The sequence below is a fragment of the Bubalus bubalis genome, chromosome 6, assembly GCF_019923935.1.
Source record: "Bubalus bubalis isolate 160015118507 breed Murrah chromosome 6, NDDB_SH_1, whole genome shotgun sequence".
NCBI lineage: Eukaryota > Metazoa > Chordata > Mammalia > Artiodactyla > Bovidae > Bubalus > Bubalus bubalis.
In genome coordinates, this window is record NC_059162.1 from 66,696,489 (window position 1) to 66,716,154 (window position 19,666).

The 19,666-nt window shown below is 35.4% G+C and overlaps 1 protein-coding gene across 6 annotated transcripts in view; it reads left to right on the top strand.

The window, feature by feature from the left end:
- The window catches only part of USP33 (ubiquitin specific peptidase 33), a 59,380-nt gene that overhangs the window by 23,383 nt on the left and 16,331 nt on the right, over positions 1-19,666 (top strand). For 3 of the 6 annotated variants that reach the window (XM_044944826.1, XM_006068426.3, XM_044944827.1), the window contains 14 exons: positions 249-380; positions 583-636; positions 1,048-1,110; positions 2,278-2,430; positions 5,178-5,280; positions 6,017-6,086; positions 7,078-7,191; positions 8,258-8,336; positions 13,115-13,532; positions 15,922-16,062; positions 17,222-17,337; positions 18,459-18,631; positions 18,733-18,827; positions 19,446-19,479. In XM_044944826.1, the coding sequence (XP_044800761.1) occupies positions 300-380; positions 583-636; positions 1,048-1,110; positions 2,278-2,430; positions 5,178-5,280; positions 6,017-6,086; positions 7,078-7,191; positions 8,258-8,336; positions 13,115-13,532; positions 15,922-16,062; positions 17,222-17,337; positions 18,459-18,631; positions 18,733-18,827; positions 19,446-19,479 (1,694 nt within the window). In that variant the 5' untranslated portion in view covers positions 249-299. Of the gene's footprint in view, positions 1-248; positions 381-582; positions 637-1,047; positions 1,111-2,277; positions 2,431-5,177; positions 5,281-6,016; positions 6,087-7,077; positions 7,192-8,257; positions 8,337-13,114; positions 13,533-15,921; positions 16,063-17,221; positions 17,338-18,458; positions 18,632-18,732; positions 18,828-19,445; positions 19,480-19,666 lie in introns of those variants that run through there. The other 3 variants (XM_025288417.2, XM_044944828.1, XM_025288419.2) reach the window with 2 other exon arrangements.

The following is a 19,666-nucleotide window of genomic DNA, read 5'->3' on the forward strand; positions in this document are numbered from 1 at the left end:
AGGTAAACTTCCAGTGTTGAAATTAAGTTGTGAAAATAACCTCAGTGTATTTGAGAATATATAGTTTTGTAGGGCACTACAAAATTCAGTTGTGAAATTGAATTGTGAGAATAGGTCAGTGTATTTGAAAATATATACTTTTGTAGGACAAACTTATAAACGTGTGCTTCTTATTTTACCTTTTATTTTAATAATTTTTCATATATTAGCACTTTTAAAATTAACTTTTCTGGCCAATTTTTCTGTAGGTGTTACCTCATTTGGAAAGCCTTGAGAAACAGGAAAACATTACTAACAAAATGTCATCTTTTCGAAGTCATTGTCCACATTTGGATTCAGTTGGTGAAATAACTAAAGAAGATTTAATACAAAAATCTCATGTAAGATAGAGGGCTTTTTTCCCTTCCTTTAAAAAATCATATTCATTTTTCTCTCAAACAAACGTGAGTTTATTTTTTTTAGTAAATTACTACAATATCCTGTGTTCATGAATCCAGATTTTTATGTATGATCTTAGTGAATGTCTGTGTTTGGCCGTGTTAATGGAATGGTGATGTTATCTCTGTGGTCTTCTTCGCACAGGGTTCTTGTCAGGATTGTAAAGTCAGAGGACCAAACCTTTGGGCATGCCTGGAGGTATGTGTGTGTTTCTTCTTAGAAGTTTGATATTATAAAAATTTATATCTGAATAAGGTGAACTAGATTTTTTTGACACAAGATTTCATAAATGAACATACTTTAAAAAGATTGTTATTGATAATAAAAATTAAACTTTGGGTATTAACTTACAATGCTTTTTGCAGAGTTTAGTAAATCACTAAAATATTTTACACTTTTTATTAGAGGTGACATATCTTTTAGCTTAAAAGTATTCTGATTATATTCTTTTGTGCCTGGTACCTTTTGGTTAAAATAACTAAGTTTGGAAGTCATTTAATCTTTAAGTTAAAATGTGATCAGAACTTCATTATAAATGTAATTGTAATGCTTATTATTATAAATGTACATGTAATAAAATGCCTTATTTTCCTTTTTATATATTTATAGAATAGGTGTTCATATGTTGGCTGTGGTGAATCACAAGTGGATCATAGCACCATACATTCTCAGGTATGTATATAGAAAAATTTCATGCCAGACATTTTTTAAATATAGCCTGAGGAAAAAGAAAAACAAATACAACATTATTAATTCAAGTTGTCATTCAAAATTTTGTCCTTTTATTCTTTTTTTTTTTTTTTTAATAAACAATGAGTTAAATCTTAGCTTATAAAAAGATGGGGACGGGAATTGCTGGAAAGGTCAGTATTAGGTAATATGAGGTGGTAAGTAAAAGAGCAGTGATTTAAGAAATGTACCTCCAGGTGTATGGAGGTGATCCCTGGAAATATTAGGAGGATATGGAAGTTGAAGTCAAGTCTAGAAGTCTAGGCTTATGACAGGGCCTGACTGACTTCAAGGCTCAACTCATATTACCCTTTGCTTTACATCCTCCTTACTGGAGTCTCCTGTCTACGTCACCTTGGTGGTTTGGTGCTTGTGTGTAATTCTGGGATGCTTATTTTACAGATTAGATAGAGCTCCCATTCCAAACTATACCTTTCTCAAGAATGAACCATCTTTTAATATTTATCTCTACAGCATCAACTGTTCTTGACAGGGTTCCTCAAGAAAATTACTTAAGACTCTTAGGCATCTTCATACATAATTAATTTACTTCTCTTTGGTGCATCTAGAATAGTTGTGTTATATGCCATTCTTGGGAGAACTGAGAAAATGGTTACTCAAATCATTTTCTGTAGGGCATTATTGTCTTTGCAGAACTCCAGATGAGAAAGGCGAGAATTTCACATATCCAAAATCATATATTCACTATTGCTTGAGCTCTTTTGTGCTTTAATTCACGTCCTTTGTATTCTTTTGCCATTCTGATGTCCTCGAACACTTACTTTGCTATTGTCATTTTTCTTGTATTATGATTACTTGCTAACTGCAAAGCAGACTCTCATAATAACTCTTTGTTTATCTTTATAATGAATAGTGGTGAAAATAATAGAATAATTTTTGTAGTAGGCTTGGCTATTGTTACTATTCGCTATGCTTTAGCAGTAGTGGTTTATCTAAGTAATGTTTATTTGGTGCCCTGGTTTAAATCTTCTCTTTTGAATATATTTTTATTCATTAAAGGCCAGCAGTTTATCTTCTATCATCTTTTGAAAGGCTTTCAACTATAACTAATTTTGATTCCTCTTCTCTCTCTCTCATGAAATTATTCAGGAGACGAAGCATTATCTAACTGTGAACCTTACCACCCTTCGAGTATGGTGTTATGCTTGCAGCAAAGAAGTATTTTTGGATAGGAAATTAGGAACTCAGCCTTCATTACCTCATGTAAAACCACTTCACCAAATACAAGAAAATGGCGTACAGGTAATAATTTAAATCCATGGAATTAAAATATTAAATACTTTCAGAAGATAATTACAGAATTTGTCATGTAGCTGAAATTTTAAAGAACCCTACTTCACCTTTATTTTACCAGGTTTCCATAATGTGCCTTTTTTCCTCAAATGAGACACAGAATCTGGCCTTTTTTCTTTTGTAGAATGATAAATTAGGGTAAAATTGAATCTCACACGTGTCTAAAGATGGAAAAGCGCCTTATAGGTTTTAAAAACTTAAGCAACTGGCTCTAGGAAAGATGATGGGCCTTCTTTAATAGGCCCTAATTCAACTATCTTTTCCTCATTTCCCTCCCTGCTTCACTCCCATGTCTATTATTGTGAATGTTTTACTAATTTATTGAAAACCAGATAGAATATATTAAAACTTAACATTAATCTTTGACTACAAAATATGTGTGAACTTGCAAAGATTGCTCACTTAATTTTGAGAATTTTCAAGTTCTATAAAAATTGGAAAGGGAGGGACTTCATGGCAGCCCAGTGATTAAGACTCCATGCTTCCACTGCAGGGGGCATGGATTCGATTCTTGGTTGGGGAACCAAGATTCCACATGCCTTGCAGCGCCCCAGAGAAGAAAATAGGAAAGGGAAATGGAAAAATAAGAGTAGTTGGTATCTACTTATTCTAATTATCATTTGATCTGTTTTAGTTAACACATCAGTGAGGTTTTTTTCCTGTGGGTTATAGAAATTACAGTGTATTTCTAGAATTGTGTTCTTTGATGCCAATTCTTAAGATTTTTTTCCATTGTATCTTTGTATTACATTCTGATGGTAGAAATTTGTGATAATAAATTTGTTTGCCTCACATATAATGTAACTTAAAGTGACTAGATTTTAGACAAGGTATACTTGTTGCATTTCTAGTTTCACAGTTGAATGACTCTAGTTCATAAATCATCATCACTGTTTCTCCCCTGATACCTATTTATCATCCAGAAATATGTTTTTTGGTTTTGTTAATGCCCTGGTACTTTGAAAAGAACTTTGTGTGAACCCTCTTATACTATTAACAAAAACGTGATAATTAAAAGTTTAATCACATGAGGAACGGGTAACAATTTTTATATTAATCAAAGAATAAGTACAGATAGTTCACAAAGAAGAAATACAAATAAAAACACATCAAGAAAATAATCATCACTAACTAAAGAAAAATGTTAGAGCAGTTATCTGCCATTTCTACCTGATAGATTACAATTGCAACTCTCTTTTTTTAAGCAGTGACTTTTTAATAAATATATAACTTGTTTATTCATTTATTATTTTATTTTTGGTTGCACTGGGTCTTCATTGCTATGAGAAGCCCACGCACCACAGCGAAGAGTAGCCCCCGCTCACCACAACTAGAGAAAGCCTGTGCACAGTAACGAAGACCCAGTGCAACCTCTTAATGAATGCTGAATCTGGTTGAATAAGAATACTGATACTTTTCTGATAGCTTGTAAATAACTTTCTGGTGAGTTATTTTTATGACACATAAAAGACATGAATTTAAGTTCATACAACTTCCCAGTGATTTTGTTGTTAAAGAAATTGCTCAGAAGAAAAATTTATTTGTACAGATTTCTTTAGTGATAGAAAATTTATAGACTATGTGAACCCAATTCATCAGAGCATTAATTACAAGTTAACAATATTGGAAATCAGTCAAATGTCATTAAGATTTTTCAAACAGTATTCTAGAAGGTAAGATTTTGAACGATTTTTTTCTAAAAACTGTTCTGCTGCTGCTGCTAAGTCACTTCAGTCATATCTGACTCTGTGCAGCCCCATAGACTGCAGCCCACTAGGCTTCTCTGTCCATGGAATTCTCCAGGCAAGAGTACTGGAGTGGGTTGCCATTTCCTCCTCCAGTGCATGAAAGTGAAAAGTGAAAGTGAAGTCACTCAGTTGTGTCTGACTCATAGCGACTCCATGGACTGCAGCCCACCAGGCTCCTCCGTCCATGGGATTTTCCAGACAAGAGTACTGCAGTGGGGTGCCATTGCCTTCTCCGAAAAACTGTTCTACTTCTCTGTATTTCAATACAACAAAGTGAGAATATAGGCCTTCCCAAATGTCTAGTATTTACAAATGCCAGGAAGGTAAAGTAAATGTATAAAGTGGGTGGGTGTGAGAGCATTTGCATGCCATGTGGAAGAGGAATAGGCTGTAAAGTTTGAGAACCAGAGCACGTGCTGAGTTGCATTCTGCTGTTCAATTTCAGCCTCCCACTGATTTTTGCTAACTGAGTACAATGTACTTTGAGCTTCTTCTATTAGAAGAAAACTTGTAAAATTTGAGTTTAAAAAAAAAATTTAATTGGAGGATAATTGCTTTACAATATTATGTTGGTTTTTGTCATGCAGCAGCAAAACTTGATTTTTTTATGTGAGTTCTCCCAATGTTTAAAATGTTAGCTCAAAAGTTTTGCTTTTGTTTAGGTGTTTGGCCTTTAAAAATTTTTTTTTTTTTATTTAAATAATATGGACTGGCATTTGACCAGCAAGTCACCAGTTGCAACCTCTTAAGTTAATCTAATTCTCAGGAATTAATTTTGGAATTTTAGAAAATATTTTGAACTATTTCATATGCATAAAAGGATGCAAAATAGCTTCAGTAACAAGTATCAGGAGAGACTGTAGAAGTCTACAGACCGGTTGAGTAAAAAATTTTCTAAAAATTTAACCTAAGGATTTGTTTAAGCCTGCTATCCTTTCTGTTATCAAGGATTTTAAAATACCCAGTAACACAACATTAAAAACTCCTCTGGTTGCTATGTTTGATGATCTGGATATAGAAGTAGAAGAAGAAGACGAACTTAAGGCAAGAGGTAAAATAATTCTCCGATATAACACACTCCTTTGTATGCCATTGCCCATTTTGTAGGGAACTGTATTGTGAAAATTTCAAAGTCTAGAGGTGATAAGATAATTATAAAAATAAATTCTAGGAACCAAACTATTTGTTACTGCTTTTTTTAAAAAAGTCACCAGTTTGTATAATTAATCAAGGAGCATTTTAAGTTCTATCTTTTTTTATTTACTGCATTATGCATCATTTGAAAATACCAAGGAAATATCCTTTTGTTTTTAATGATGCATGAGTGAAAGTCATGCTAGTTGGCAATATTTGATTGTAAGAAATCAATAAAGTAATTGTATTATTTAAAAGCTGAAATTTTACCTGGGAAAATTATTATTTGTAAAAAAAGCAAACTGACAGTTTTGATACTTGGTTTCTCTGGCATCACTTTACTGAAGCCCACAGTATAAACTATCTGTATATATAGTTTTGTACAAACTTTTCTGTTTTATAATTCATATAAGGGAATCTTAGCTCATTAAGAGTATATCTAAATAATTTTCTGAAAATTATCACTTTGGTGTAAGTCTGACCCCTCTTTGAGTTGTTCAAGTTGTTGCTATTTGTATTTCTATAATGTATTTTGTATTTCCTTACCATAGCTTAGGAACCATAATAATTACCTAGTTATGTACTTAGTGAACACTCATAAAGTTGAGTCATTGGATTATTGAATGATGACATAACATAATTTTTCTTAATAGGTCTTACAGGTTTGAAAAATATTGGAAATACTTGTTATATGAATGCAGCTTTGCAGGCTCTTTCTAACTGGTAAGTAGATAAATGAATTTTGTTAGTATAGTTGTTTAAAGTTATTCTTGGAGCAGAAAACCATGATGCTATAGTATGCTTAGAAAAAAAAGAGAAGTGAGAGAGGGAAAAGAAATATAATAGTAATAATGAAAAGTTAATAATTATATTCAGTCTTCCTAGCCAACAGGATCCCATTAATCCCTTGCTGTACGTCTTCCTCACCCTTCTCAACACATGAAATGCCTTCACGTAAATTATCTGGATTAACTAAAACCTACATGTACAAATATTCCTGAAAAAGTTTTCCTCTTTCTTGTTAATTAACTCCTAAGGTAGAGTAAGCAAGAAACTGAGTTGGGACATAATCCATTGTTGTCCCCATAGGGTTACTACTCTGTGCCTGTGGTTTCCTAAGAGTGCTGGTCCTGGCTTGGCTCCTAGGGAGTTATATGTCTTGGAGGAAGTTGTTTGTTTTTACATCTAGAAAAGGAGGAGTTTGAACTAATTCCTCTAATCACTTTTCATTCAGAGATCCTAGGAAAATATTTTATATTCTTCTGTAGATGGACAGTCTCTAATAAAGCAGTTAGGTTTTTTTTGTTTGTTTTCCCTCAGTCTTAGTCCTGTGAAGCAGGTAGATGCAGTATGAAATGCTCTGTAGATGATCACCCAGGGAAGAGAGGGAAAGTCATAGAATCAAGTTCTGAGGAACCCTAATATTTAGACACCTGATTAGAGCAGAAAAAAATAATAAAGAGGGGAAAGAGTTGCCAGAGAGGAAAAGAAGTAAAGTAGAAAAATGATTTGACAGCGTTGAGGTCTCTAATGTTGTGGGTCAAATCTGCTGATGTGCTCAGCAAAATAATGAGGAAATGAATGTGAAGCTGTAAAAGGGAGCAAAGAAATAATAGATACAGTGCTTTATTTGTCATAGTTCATTGAATGACTAGAAGTCAATCAGTATTAAGCTTTGACTCGATTCTAGAATTTCTTTTTTTTTTTAAACTAGCCCACCTTTGACACAGTTTTTTCTTGATTGTGGAGGACTGGCTCGAACAGATAAGAAACCAGCTATTTGTAAAAGTTATCTCAAACTGATGACAGAGCTCTGGCATAAAAGCAGGTATATACTTATTATGTTTATTATCTTTATTATATTTAAACTGAATATTGTAAATATTTGCACGTGCATTTATAGAGACGTAAAAAGTAGAAGAGAGACAGATTGAAGCATTCAATTTTGGCCACATTACATTTGAAAATGAATATCCAAATGAAGTGTCTGGACTGGAGATAAAATGTTGAATTGTTGCAGTGGCTGTTACACTTGTGAATTTTGTAGACATTCTCACAATGCTAAAATCAGGCCATAGAGACATATATGAATGTTTATTTTTCTGCTTATATTTATTTGCTCTAAGTGTAGCATTAGATGAGTAATTGTCTGCTATAAAGTTTTTTGTATTACAACTCTTAGTCATTTATCCCTGTTGAGTATTACCTGGCTCTAATGTTTCCAAGTTCCTTACTCTATAGTTAGAACTTGCCCTTAACTGCTATGTTTAAGTTTCTTTGCTCTGAAACTATGAACTTCATATTCTTGGAAGTTTACTAAACTTCAGAAGTGTCATGGTATAGGATTCTAGATGATTAAATCTCTTATGGTTTACTTTTCATTTTTGTTTCCATGGGTATTTGATAACTGGTTTAAATTTTTTATTTAGGTAGTGTACTAGGTATCCTTATCTTAATTTTGCCAGGCATTTTAAGTAATTAAAATATTATTTTAAGTAACTAGTATTTTTTGAAAAATCGTATGGTAGAACATAGATATTTCTTTAGGGGAGAGAGGAATAAATTATAGCTTACCTATAAAAAATAAGCTATTTTCATGAACTTTTGAAGCTTAGTACTGGGCCACTTTGAATGACTTTTTTGAAACACGAACACTTTTCAGTTTGACTCTTTGAAGTTTTGATTTCTCATTTCTAAAATAAAAATTAGGGCCTTCCCCAGTAGTCCAGTGGTTAGGACGCTCAGTTTCCAGTGCAGGGTTGGATTCCCTAGTCAGAAAACTAAGATCCCACGTGCTACAAGGCATAGTCAAATTAAAAAAATAATTGCTGGATACTTAAAAAAAAACTAACTAAAAATCAGAAGTTTCTTCCTAAAAATGTTTTCTTCCTCAGGCCAGGATCAGTTGTGCCTACTACTCTGTTTCAAGGAATTAAAACTGTAAATCCAACATTTCGGGGCTATTCTCAGCAGGTAGGTCTTTATTGCTTAGAAATTTTAAATTTGGGGGTGTGTAAATATGCCAGTATTTTCTAGTGCTTTTAGCTTTGAAAAGTTTCACATCCAGAGATAAATTTTAACTTATATTTTCTGTATTTCATAGTTAAAATTCTTTTTTTTCATATTTGGAAAGGTTTATTAGAAAATCAGAATTTAAGAGCAAAGAAATACAATCCAATAGATAACATCTATTCAGTATTGTATAATTTAAATCTTCCAGGGGTAAACAAGGTTTGACAGAAAGAAAATTCATAAAATAGCTTCGATAGTACGTCACTGTAAAAGTGAAAATCTGTTTTCATACAACAGGCTATAAGTAGCTGAATGCTACCCCACCACCAGAATGCATTATGCCTTGCTGCTAAGTCACTTCAGTCCTGTCCGACTCTGTGCGACCCCATAGACGGCAGCCCACCCGGCTCCCCCATTCCTGGGATTCTCCAGGCAAGAACACGAGTGGGGTGCCATTTCCTTCTCCATATAGTTAAATATTTTAACACTGTCATTTATTTCACATTACAATATGATCCAAATTTAATTTTTCACATACAGCTAACAAATGTAGCAAACAACAGATTTAAGAATTTTCTTAATCTGTTTTTAAAAGTTTCTTCTTCATTAATTTTTGTGCTTACATTAATATATAATAGGTCTATTTCTGGACTTTCTAATCTACTTCATTGACCTGTAATTTTTTTAATTGATACAAGTGGCAGTTTCGGGAGAAGGCAATGGCACCCCATTCCAGGACTCTTGCCTGGAAAATCCCATGGACGGAGGAGCCTGGTGGGCCGCAGTCCATGAGGTCGCTAGGAGTCAGGCATGACTGAGCGACTTCACTTTCACTTTTCACTTTCATGCATTGGAGAAGGAAATGGCAACCACTCCAGTAATCTTGCCTGGAGAATCCCAGGGATGAGGGAGCCTGGTGGGCTGCCATCTCTGGGGTCACATAGAGTTGGACACGACTGAAGCGACTCAGCAGCAGCAGTGGCAGTTTCAATTATTGTTGTTTTATGTAATATTTTTTCATGTTAATACCTAATCTTCACATATGTTTCCTTTTTTCAAAGAAATCAGATCACCTCAGATTAAATCAGTTGCTCAGTCGTGTCCGACTCTTTGCGACCCCATGAATCGCAGTACGCCAAATACCTGTTCCCTATTAACTTTTTCTTGTACAAATTCCTGTATCATAGGGACTTCCCTGATGGTCTGGGGGCTAAGACTGTGTGCTCCCAATGCAGGAGGCCCAGATTTGATCTCTGGTCAGGGAACTAGATCCTACATGCTGCAGCAGAGCTTGCATGTTATAACTAAAAAAAAATTTCATATTAAAAAATTTTTTTTAAATCTCACATAAGGTCCTAAGTGCCTCAGCTAAGACCCAGTGAAAGAAAAAAGTGAAAGTGAAAGTCTCTCAGTCGTGTCAGACTCTTTGCGGCCCCATGGACTTCTCATGGACCCCATGAAATTCTCCAGGCCAGAATACTGGAGTGCGTAGCTGTTCCCTTCTCCAGGGGATATTCCCAACCCAGTGATTGAACCCAGGTCTCCCTCATTACAGGCAGATTCTTTACCAGCTGAGCCACAAGGGAAACCCAAGAATACTGGAGTGGGTATCCTATCCCTTCTCCAGCAAATCCTCCTGATCCAGGAATCGAACCGGGGTCTCCTGCATTGCAGGCAGATTCAGACCCAATACAGCCAAATAATTAATACGTAAATTTGTTTTTTAAAATTCCTGGATCACAGACACTGATTTAGTAGATGTAACTTCAGTTCAGTCGCTCAGTCATGTCAGACTCTTTGCGACCCCATGAATCGCAGCACGCCAGGCCTCCCTGTCCATCACCAACTCTCGGAGTTCACTCAGACTCATGTCCATCGAGTCAGGGATGCCATCCAGCCATCTCATCCTCTGTCATCCCCTTCTCCTCCTGCCCCCAATCCCTCCCAGCATCAGAGTCTTTTCCAATGAGTCAACTCTTCTCATGAGGTGGCCACAGTACTGGAGTTTCAGCTTTAGCATCATTCCTTCCAAAGAAATCCCAGGGCTGATCTTCAGGATGGACTGGTTGGATCTCCTTGCAGCCCAAGGGACTCTCAAGAGTCTTTTCCAACACCACAGTTCAAAAGCATCAATTCTTCGGCACTCAGCTTTCTTCACAGTCCAACTCAGATCCATACATGACTACTGGAAAAACCATAGCCTTAACTAGACGGACCTTTGTTGGCAAAGTAATGTCTCTGCTTTTGAATATGCTATCTAGGTTGGTCATAACTTTCCTTCCAAGGAGTAAGTAAGCGTCTTTTAATTTCATGGCTGCAGTCACCATCTGCAGTGATTTTGGAGCCCAAAAAAATAAAGTCTGACACTGTTTCCACTGTTTCCCCCTCTATTTCCCATGAAGTGATGGGACCCGATGCCATGATCTTCGTTTTCTGAATGTTGAGCTTTAAGCCAACCTTTTCACTCTCTACTTTCACTTTCATCAAGAGACTTTTTAGTTCCTCTTCACTTTCTACGATAAGGGTGGTGTCATCTGCATATCTGAGGTTATTGATATTTCTCCTGGCAATCTTGATTCCAGCTTGTGCTTCTTCCAGCCCAGCTGGATGTACTCTGTATATAAGTACATGTATTTCTCATCATGTACTCTGCATATAAGTTAAATAAGCAGGGTGATGATATACAGCCTTGACGTACTCCTTTTCCTATTTGGAACCAGTCTGTTGTTCCATGTCCAGTTCTAACTGTTGCTTCCTGACCTGCATATAGGTTTCTCAAGAGGCAGGTCAGGTGGTCTGGTATTCTCAGCTCTTTCAGAATTTTCCACAGTTTATTGTGGTCCACACAATCAAAGGCTTTGGCATAGTCAATAAAGCAGAAATAGATGTTTTTCTGGAAATCTCTTGCTTTTTCGATGATTCAGCGGATGTTGGCAATTTGATCTCTGGTTCCTCTGCCTTTTCTAAAACCAGCTTGAACATCTGGAAGTTCATGGTTCATGTATTGCTGAAGCCTGGCTTGGAGAATTTTTACTAGCGTGTGAGATGAGTGCAATTGTGTGGTAGTTTGAGCATTCTTTGGCATTGCCTTTCTTTGGGATTGGAATGAAAACTAACCTTTTCCAGTCCTGTGGCCACTGCTGAGTTTTCCAGATTTGCTGGCATGTTGAGTGCAGCACTTTCACAGCATCATCTTTCAGTATTTGAAAGAGCTCCACTGGAATTCCATCACCTCCACTAGCTCACATTCCAGGATGTCTGGCTATAGGTGAGTGATCACACCATCTTGATTATCTTGGTCGTGAAGATTTTTTTTGTACAGTTCTTCTGTGTATTTCTGCCACCTCTTCTTAATATCTTCTGCTTCTGTTAGGTCCATACCATTTCTGTCCTTCATCGAGCCCATCTTTGCATGAAATGTTCCCTTGGTATCTCTGATTTTCTTGAAGAGATCTCTAGTCTTTCCCATTCTGTTGTTTTCCTCTATTTCTTTGCATTGATCGCTGAGGAAGGCTTTCTTATCTCTCCTTGCTGTTCTTTGGAACTCTGCATTCAGATGCTTATATCTTTCCTTTTCTCCTTTGCTTTTTGCTTCTCTTCTTTTCACAGCTATTTGTAAGGCCTCCCCAGACAGCCATTTTGCCTTTTTGCATTTCTTTTCCATGGGGATGGTCTTGATCCCTGTCTCCTGTACAATGTCACGAACCTCCGTCCATAGTTCATCAGGCACTCTATCTATCAGATCCAGTCCCTTTAAGCTATTTCTCACTTCCACTGTATAATCATAAGGGATTTGATTTAGGTCATACCTGAATGGTCTAGTGGTTTTCCCTACTTTCTTCAATTTCAGTCTGAATTTGGCAATAAGGAGTTCATGATCTGAGCCACAGTCAGGTCCCTGTCTTGTTTTTGCTGACTGTATAGAGCTTCTCCATCTTTGGCTGCAAAGAATATAATCAATCTGATTTTGGTGTTGACCATCTGGTGATGTCCATGTGTAGAGTCTTATCTTGTGTTGTTGGAAGAGGGTGTTTTCTATGACCAGTGCATTCTCTTGGCAAAACTCTGTTAGCCTTTACCCTGCTTCATTCCGTATTCCAAGGCCAAATTTGCCTGTTACTCCAGGTGTTTCTTGACTTCCTACTTTTGCATTCCAGTCCCCTATAATGAAAAGGACATCTTTTTGGGGTGTTAGTTTTAAAAGGTTGATGTAACTTGGGGGCTATCAATTTGTATTTTTTATAAACATTCTAGATTGATCAAGGATTTTGAGATATAGTACAAAATTAGATAAAGCTTTAATTTTAAGCCAAACATACTTGAATTTGATATCTCTCTGAATTCTTATTGTCTGATGAGGCAAATCCACATTTTCTTTACACCTTACTCCTCAAGTTTTGTGTTTTTTTTTTTTTTTTTCAGTAATAGCAGTACTAAAGCTACTTTCAGATCATCTTCAGCTTTTTGTTCTTTTTTTTTTTAAGTTTTTCTTGAAATACATCTTCAGTTTTTCATTACTTTTGTTTTCTAACTTTTTTTTGTTTTTTAACTTTTTAGAACTTAGAACATCCTATCCCTCCAGTGCCCTATGTTCTGCGAAGTTGTATATCCACAGTGTAATGCTACACGTGTAGAAATCAATTGCTAGCCACATTTTGTCTCTCAAGTTTTTCTCTCTAGTTTCTGCATACACATATTTTTAATGAAATGGTACTATCTGTGTTGCTTACATATAATAGGATGCTCAAGAATTCCTTCGATGTTTAATGGATCTGCTTCATGAAGAATTGAAAGAACAAGTCATGGAAGTTGAAGAGGATCCTCAAGCTATAATGGCTGAAGAGACCATGGAGGAAGACAAGAGCCAATCAGATGTAGATTTTCAGTCCTGCGAATCTTGTAGCAGCAGTGATAAAGCTGAAAATGAAAATGGCTCTAGAAGCTTTTCTGAAGATAATAATGAGACAACAATGTTAATTCAGGATGATGAAAACAATTCAGAAATGTCAAAAGATTGGCAAAAAGAGAAGATGTGCAACAAGATTAATAAAGTACATTCTGAAGGAGAATTAGATAAAGATAGAGACTCTGTATCTGAAACAGGTGATTTGAACAACCAGGAAACTGTCAAAGTGCAAATACACAGCAGAGCTTCAGGTGACAATTTTTATAATTTGCAAATGATAGTGTTTCATTTGTGGACAAAGGGTGCAAGATATGTGTTCAAGATTATGTTTGTAATTTTACTGTTTTCTAAAATAACAATATTTTGTGTGGAGTTTGTGACCTCATAGTTCAGCCATACTAATTTAAAGAAGTAAGGAGGGGCTTTCCCTGGCAGCCCAGTGGTTAAGACTCTGTGCTTCCACTACAGGGAGTATAGGTTCTATCCCTCTTCGAGGATCTGAGATCCCACATGCTGTGTGGTACAGCCAAAAAAAATAGAGAGAATTAAATAGATGTTACTTTTGCGCTTTCTAACTAGTAGCTGCTGCTGCTGCTAAGTCGCTTCAATCATGTCCAACTCTGTGACCCCATAGACAGCAGCCCACAAGGCTCCCCCATCCCTGGGATTCTCCAGGCAAGAATACTGGAGTGGTCTAATTAGTAGAGTTTAGTACTATTTGCGTGTGAGTATTAAGTTAGTGTCATTTAAAGCAGATTTGTAAAACAGCAAAATAATCCAAATTATAGACTATTAGATTTAGATTGCTGTCATTGGAGTCATGTCAGTTACAAAATATTTAGTGTATGCTTGGCATAGGAGTTTAATGTATTACAATGAACTCTGTTATGATAGATTATACCACAGTCCTGGTCACTATTCTTTTGAGAAAGAGCAAGTGGCCAAATGAAAGACAGTTGAGTTGTTTTGCATTTTACATTTATTTTTTCTTGGGTTAACTTGTCTTAGCTTAATGTGGTATTTAATTCTCCAAACCACATAAAATCAAACCATCAGAGGTTCAGATTCTCTGATCTTAAAATAAATGGCAGACAAGGAATATAAAAATTTATCTTCTATAATTACTGAATAGTGGGCAGTACTGAATTTACTAAGGTTTTTGAATGAACACAACTTTTTTCTGGAGAAGAAGGGTATTTCCTTAACCACAGGAATACTCGTGGTTCAGTGCGTTAATATTGTGCAGTAATACTTGTGTGCGGTGCATAAATGCCTTCTAGTCAAGAAAACCTGTCAGGCCCCTTGATTATACTGACATAATGTTTAGAAGTTTAGATGTGGTTAGAAGTTGTTTAATCATTAGTTATGTAAAATTTCAGTATTGAAAGACTTAGCAGTCTGCTATCTAGCCTTTCCTCATAAAAAGCCTAATTAAGTAACCTACTAGTTCTTTATTGTTCCATAACCAGTCTATTCTTAAAATTAGTAACTAATTAATGACCTAGATCAGGGATCTGAGCTTTTACTTTTTCTGATTGAAAAATGTGACAAAGATGATAAGTGAAGAGAAGTGAAGTTGCTCAGTCGTGTCCAACTCTTTGCGACCCAGTGGACAATAGCCTACCAGACTCCGCCGTCCATGCGATTCTCCAGGCAAGAGTATTGGAGTGGGCTGCCATTTCCTTCTCCAGGGGATCTTCCCAACCCAGGGATCAAACCCGGGTCTCCTGCATTGCAGACAGATGCTTTACCGTCTGAGCCACCAGGGAAACCCAAAATATATAACATCTGGTCTTTTGTAGGGATCATTTGCTAATCCCTGACCTTCCCTGACCTAGATTGTATTAACTTTATTCCCTTCTAAAAGGCCTAGAGTGAGTCTCCTCCTCTCCTCCTATTTTCTTCCCCTAGTATTATCAGTCTACTTTTAGTCATGGTTGAGATAATAATGAGAAATGCTTCTGTGAAAGTCATAAAAATCATTTCTTGTGCATTATCTGGAAAAATCTCTGAAATCATTGTTTCAGCGTCTTTTATGTACACTTCTCTTTTCTTCACTCAAATGCTTTTTAGCAGTCTCTCGCCATGAAACTATGTTATATACTAGGAATCCAACAGCAAATCAAGATAGCTCTCATAGAGCTTATATTTTCTTGATTCATAATTTAATTCTCAAAAAATGATGTTTTTTCTGACAGAGGGTTTTATTTCCTTTTATTACAGTAAGACTGAAATAATTTATAATTATTTCATGCCCAAATTTCTTCCTGGATTTTGATTACTATGTTAGTTTGGGAAGATAATCTCTCTTTCTCCCATATGGTTTTAAAGCTTTCTAGAAACTGCCCCAATTTGCTTTAGTTTTTTAAATACTAAATTAGGACAAATACAGTCCTCTTCCGCTTTATATTTCCACTGCACACTTTCTGTATTGCCTACAACAGTAATGCGTTATGAACATTAATAATAACATTAATAGTAATTAATGCTGCTCACTTAGCAAGCATAATGTCTGTTGAGTATTTCACCTGACATTTATTAATGTGAATTGTGTTCAAAATCTCAAATGAAAAAAGCTTTCTTTGACAGGTGGAATCATTTTACTATTTAAGGTAATAATACCAATTTTAAATATTACAGAATATATTACTGATGTCCATTTGAATGACCTGTCTACACCACAGATCCTCCCATCAAATGAAGGTGTTAATCCAAGATTATCAGCAAGCCCTCCTAAATCAGGCAATTTGTGGCCAGGATTGCCACCCACACACAAAAAAGGTAGAAGTTTCAGTTACTCAGGTTCCTTTGCTTTGATAGTTTAAAGTGTTAATTATGAAATATTATTCAGGCTTTTTAAAATTGACAGCATCATTTTATACAACCATGATTTAAAATATTTTTGTGTGTGTGGCACAAATTTATGTATGACAGAGTTACTCTTTTGGCATAGGGTTCTGAGTTTCAGCGCATACATAGATTGTTAGGACCCCCACCACAAACACAGTGTAGAACAGTTCCAGCTCCTCAGAGAAGTCTCTCATAGTACTGTTCCATCCATAGTACTGTTCCATTCCCTCCCAAAGCCCCAGCCTGTCTGTTCTCTATTCCTATTGTTTTTCCTTTTCCAGAATGTCATATACATGTAATCATAAAGAACATAGTCTTTTGAAATAGGCTGCTTTCACTTAGCTTAATGCATTTGAGATACAGTCACATTACATGTCTGAATAGTTCTTTTTTATTAGTATTTCATTGTGTGACTGAACTCAGTGAGTGTATATACTCACTGAAGGATATTTGAGTTTGTTTCCAGTTTTTGGCAGTTGAATAAATATTTCTGTACTAGTTTCTGTATGAACATAAATTGTCACTTGTTCAGGGTAAACACCTGGATGTGGGATGCTTGGGTTTTATGTTAGTTTTATGCTTAATGTTGCATGAAGTTAAAGAGTCTTTATGACTTTGTGTTAGAATTATTTAAAGACATCAAAGACATAAAAAGCATGATCCATAAATGAAAAAAAATTAAAATCTTTCTTGGCAAATTATTAAGAGAATGAAAAGATTGGGAGAAAATATTTGTAAATCACATAGCTGACAGAGGACTTGTATCTAGAATATATAAAGAACTCTCAAAAACTTAATAGAATCCTTTCTTCAAATAAAGCCTTACTTGGAAGCAACAACAAATAAGTAAAAGCATAACTGTTCTGGTTGAAGTCAAGATGGGGAGACTGAACCCTTTCTATTTCGTCATGGTTTCTCTTTGAGGATTTTTGGTTGTTCTTTGTTTTCTTTAGGTAGTGCTTTTGAATGGTATTTTGACAGATTTTTTTCAGCAGAATAATTTTGCTGTTAATAGTTTCAGAAAAAATGTAAAGGAACTATTTTGATTTCTAAAAGAAAAAATTCTTCTATACTTGTTTTTCAATCCTAGTTCAATCTGCATTATCTCCAAAGAGAAAAAAACAGCACAAGAAATACCGAAGTGTTATTTCAGACATATTTGATGGAACAATCATTAGTTCAGTTCAGTGTCTGACTTGTGACAGGGTGAGTATGTGAGAATTATAATACACAGGAAATTTCTTTCAAATGCTTTAAAAAAAACTGACAAGATGGTGTGAGAAGTTTTAATTCCTTCTCTTTGCTATTGATGATTATACTTTTATTTCAGGTGTTTGCATAAGTATAAATTGATTCTAAGAGTAGAACTTGTTTTTTGGAAGTAATAGCAGCATACTTTTTTAAGGATGGGTCTTGACTTGTCATTGAACGGGCATGCATTAGCAGGAAGAATTAACTCAGTTCTTCATCTCTGGTCACAAATAAAGGAGATATGTTGCTCAGCAACCAGAATTTGAAACACATGCATATTCTCCCAAGGCTGATGAAATTAGCAGGAAACAGTTGTTACTGACTTGTACAAGTCTATGAATGTATCATCTCACTTGGTTATATGGTTTGTAAATATTTTCTCATGTTAAGATTGGATTCAGATAATAAAAGTAGTATCAGGTTTATACAGAAGAGCGTAAATTAATATCATCATGAGATTTTTTTAATAATACCTCTAAATTCCTGAATTTCTTAGAGGTTTTAAGAATGGTTTTACTTCAGTATAGTGATGAATATAATTAAAATAAATGTAAAATGACATATCTCAAAAAAGAAATGACCCAAAGAAAGTTTTCTGTTATTGTGTTAGAATTAAGTCAAATCTAAGGGTTTTCAATAGTCTGTTTTAGTATCAGTTATTTAAATAGAAATATCCTGAAATGTTTTCAGCTGTTTATGTTTTGCATCTTGTTTTTTAAACTACATTTAATAACTATCACTAGAGGTCATTTCCAAAAATAAAGGCAGTCGTGATAAACAGTTTGAACCTCAAGCTGCAGTGGCTGGGTGTGAGGTACTTCTGTTTACCACTGTGTTCTCAGCTAATGGGGATGTTAGTCGTTATGGTTTATGTGAAGATTAAATTTAGAGCAGTTCCCGGTACAAAGCAGTTTTGCTTTAGTTGTTACTTTTGCTTTATTACTATAAAAAGCAGTTTGGTGTTTTGGTTTTTTTCCTTATTATAATTTGCTTGGATCTTTGCCGTCTAAAATCTGTCCTCAGGTGTTTGTGCTGGATTATTTTCATCCCATTCTTAAAACACAAAACAATTTTAGGTGTCTGTAACCCTCGAGACCTTTCAAGATCTGTCCTTGCCAATTCCTGGCAAGGAAGACCTTGCTAAGCTGCATTCATCAAGTCATCCAACATCTATAGTCAAAGCAGGATCATGTGGCGAAGCATATGCTCCACAAGGGTGGATAGCTTTTTTCATGGAGTATGTGAAGAGGTATGTGTGTATTTTCTTTGTTATTAGTTCATTGTTTAAGCTGCTGTTTCTGCTGTACTGGCAGAACATTTCCTTTCTTTTTTCTGTCAATGATGTTTCAGGTTTGTTGTCTCATGTGTCCCTAGCTGGTTTTGGGGTCCAATAGTAACCTTGCAAGATTGTCTTGCTGCCTTCTTTGCCAGAGATGAACTAAAAGGTAAGAAATACAAAATAGTTTTCATCTATGGCTAAACTGTTGTGAGTGAGCTAAAAGATTAGTAGGACTAAATATGAAATGTATTCATAAAAGCTAAATTTTGAGGCAGCTTAAATAGTGCTTGCCCATATTGCCACAGTGCCAGCATCTATCATGACGACATAAATACTATAAGTAATATCCTGAAATAACTGATACAAACTCCTATAGAATACAATATTTGAAGTGTGTTAAATCTGCTCTGAGATTGAAAAAAGAGAAAATTCAGCCAGTATAAAAGACTGTGTATCTGAATTAGTCTGAATTTCTCAGTAGTATTTAAATCCAGTCCTTCACTATTTTGGAGTGCCAGCACCTTCCTTCAGCATACAATAGGCAGTCTGAATTTTGTTGAGTGAATAAGTGGGCACAGTGTTATTTGAGATGGGCCTTCTGGGTTGAAAACAAGAGAGAGGTGAAAGGTGTTGTAGACAAGGTTAATATGCCGACTTAAGCAGAGACTGAAAAATGCATTACTGTTCTACGGGATCGGCGTGAGAAGCTCAAAGAAGTGCAAAACCAAAAGAAAATAGCTTGCTTTTAGTTGGAGAGGAGTAACCAGGTCTGTTCTATCCTCAGGTGACAATATGTACAGTTGTGAAAAATGCAAAAAGTAAGTGTCATTGGCAATGCTTTTAATTGCATGCTTTGTATTTTAAATGATATTTTTCTTGGTTATTTGAATTGGACATGTGAGATTTGTCCTAGTAAAAATGAAGAAACCTATTCTGTAAAACAAATTCAAGGTTAAAAATTTAACAAATTTAATAGGCTTAGCTAATATGTGACAGTGTATTTTG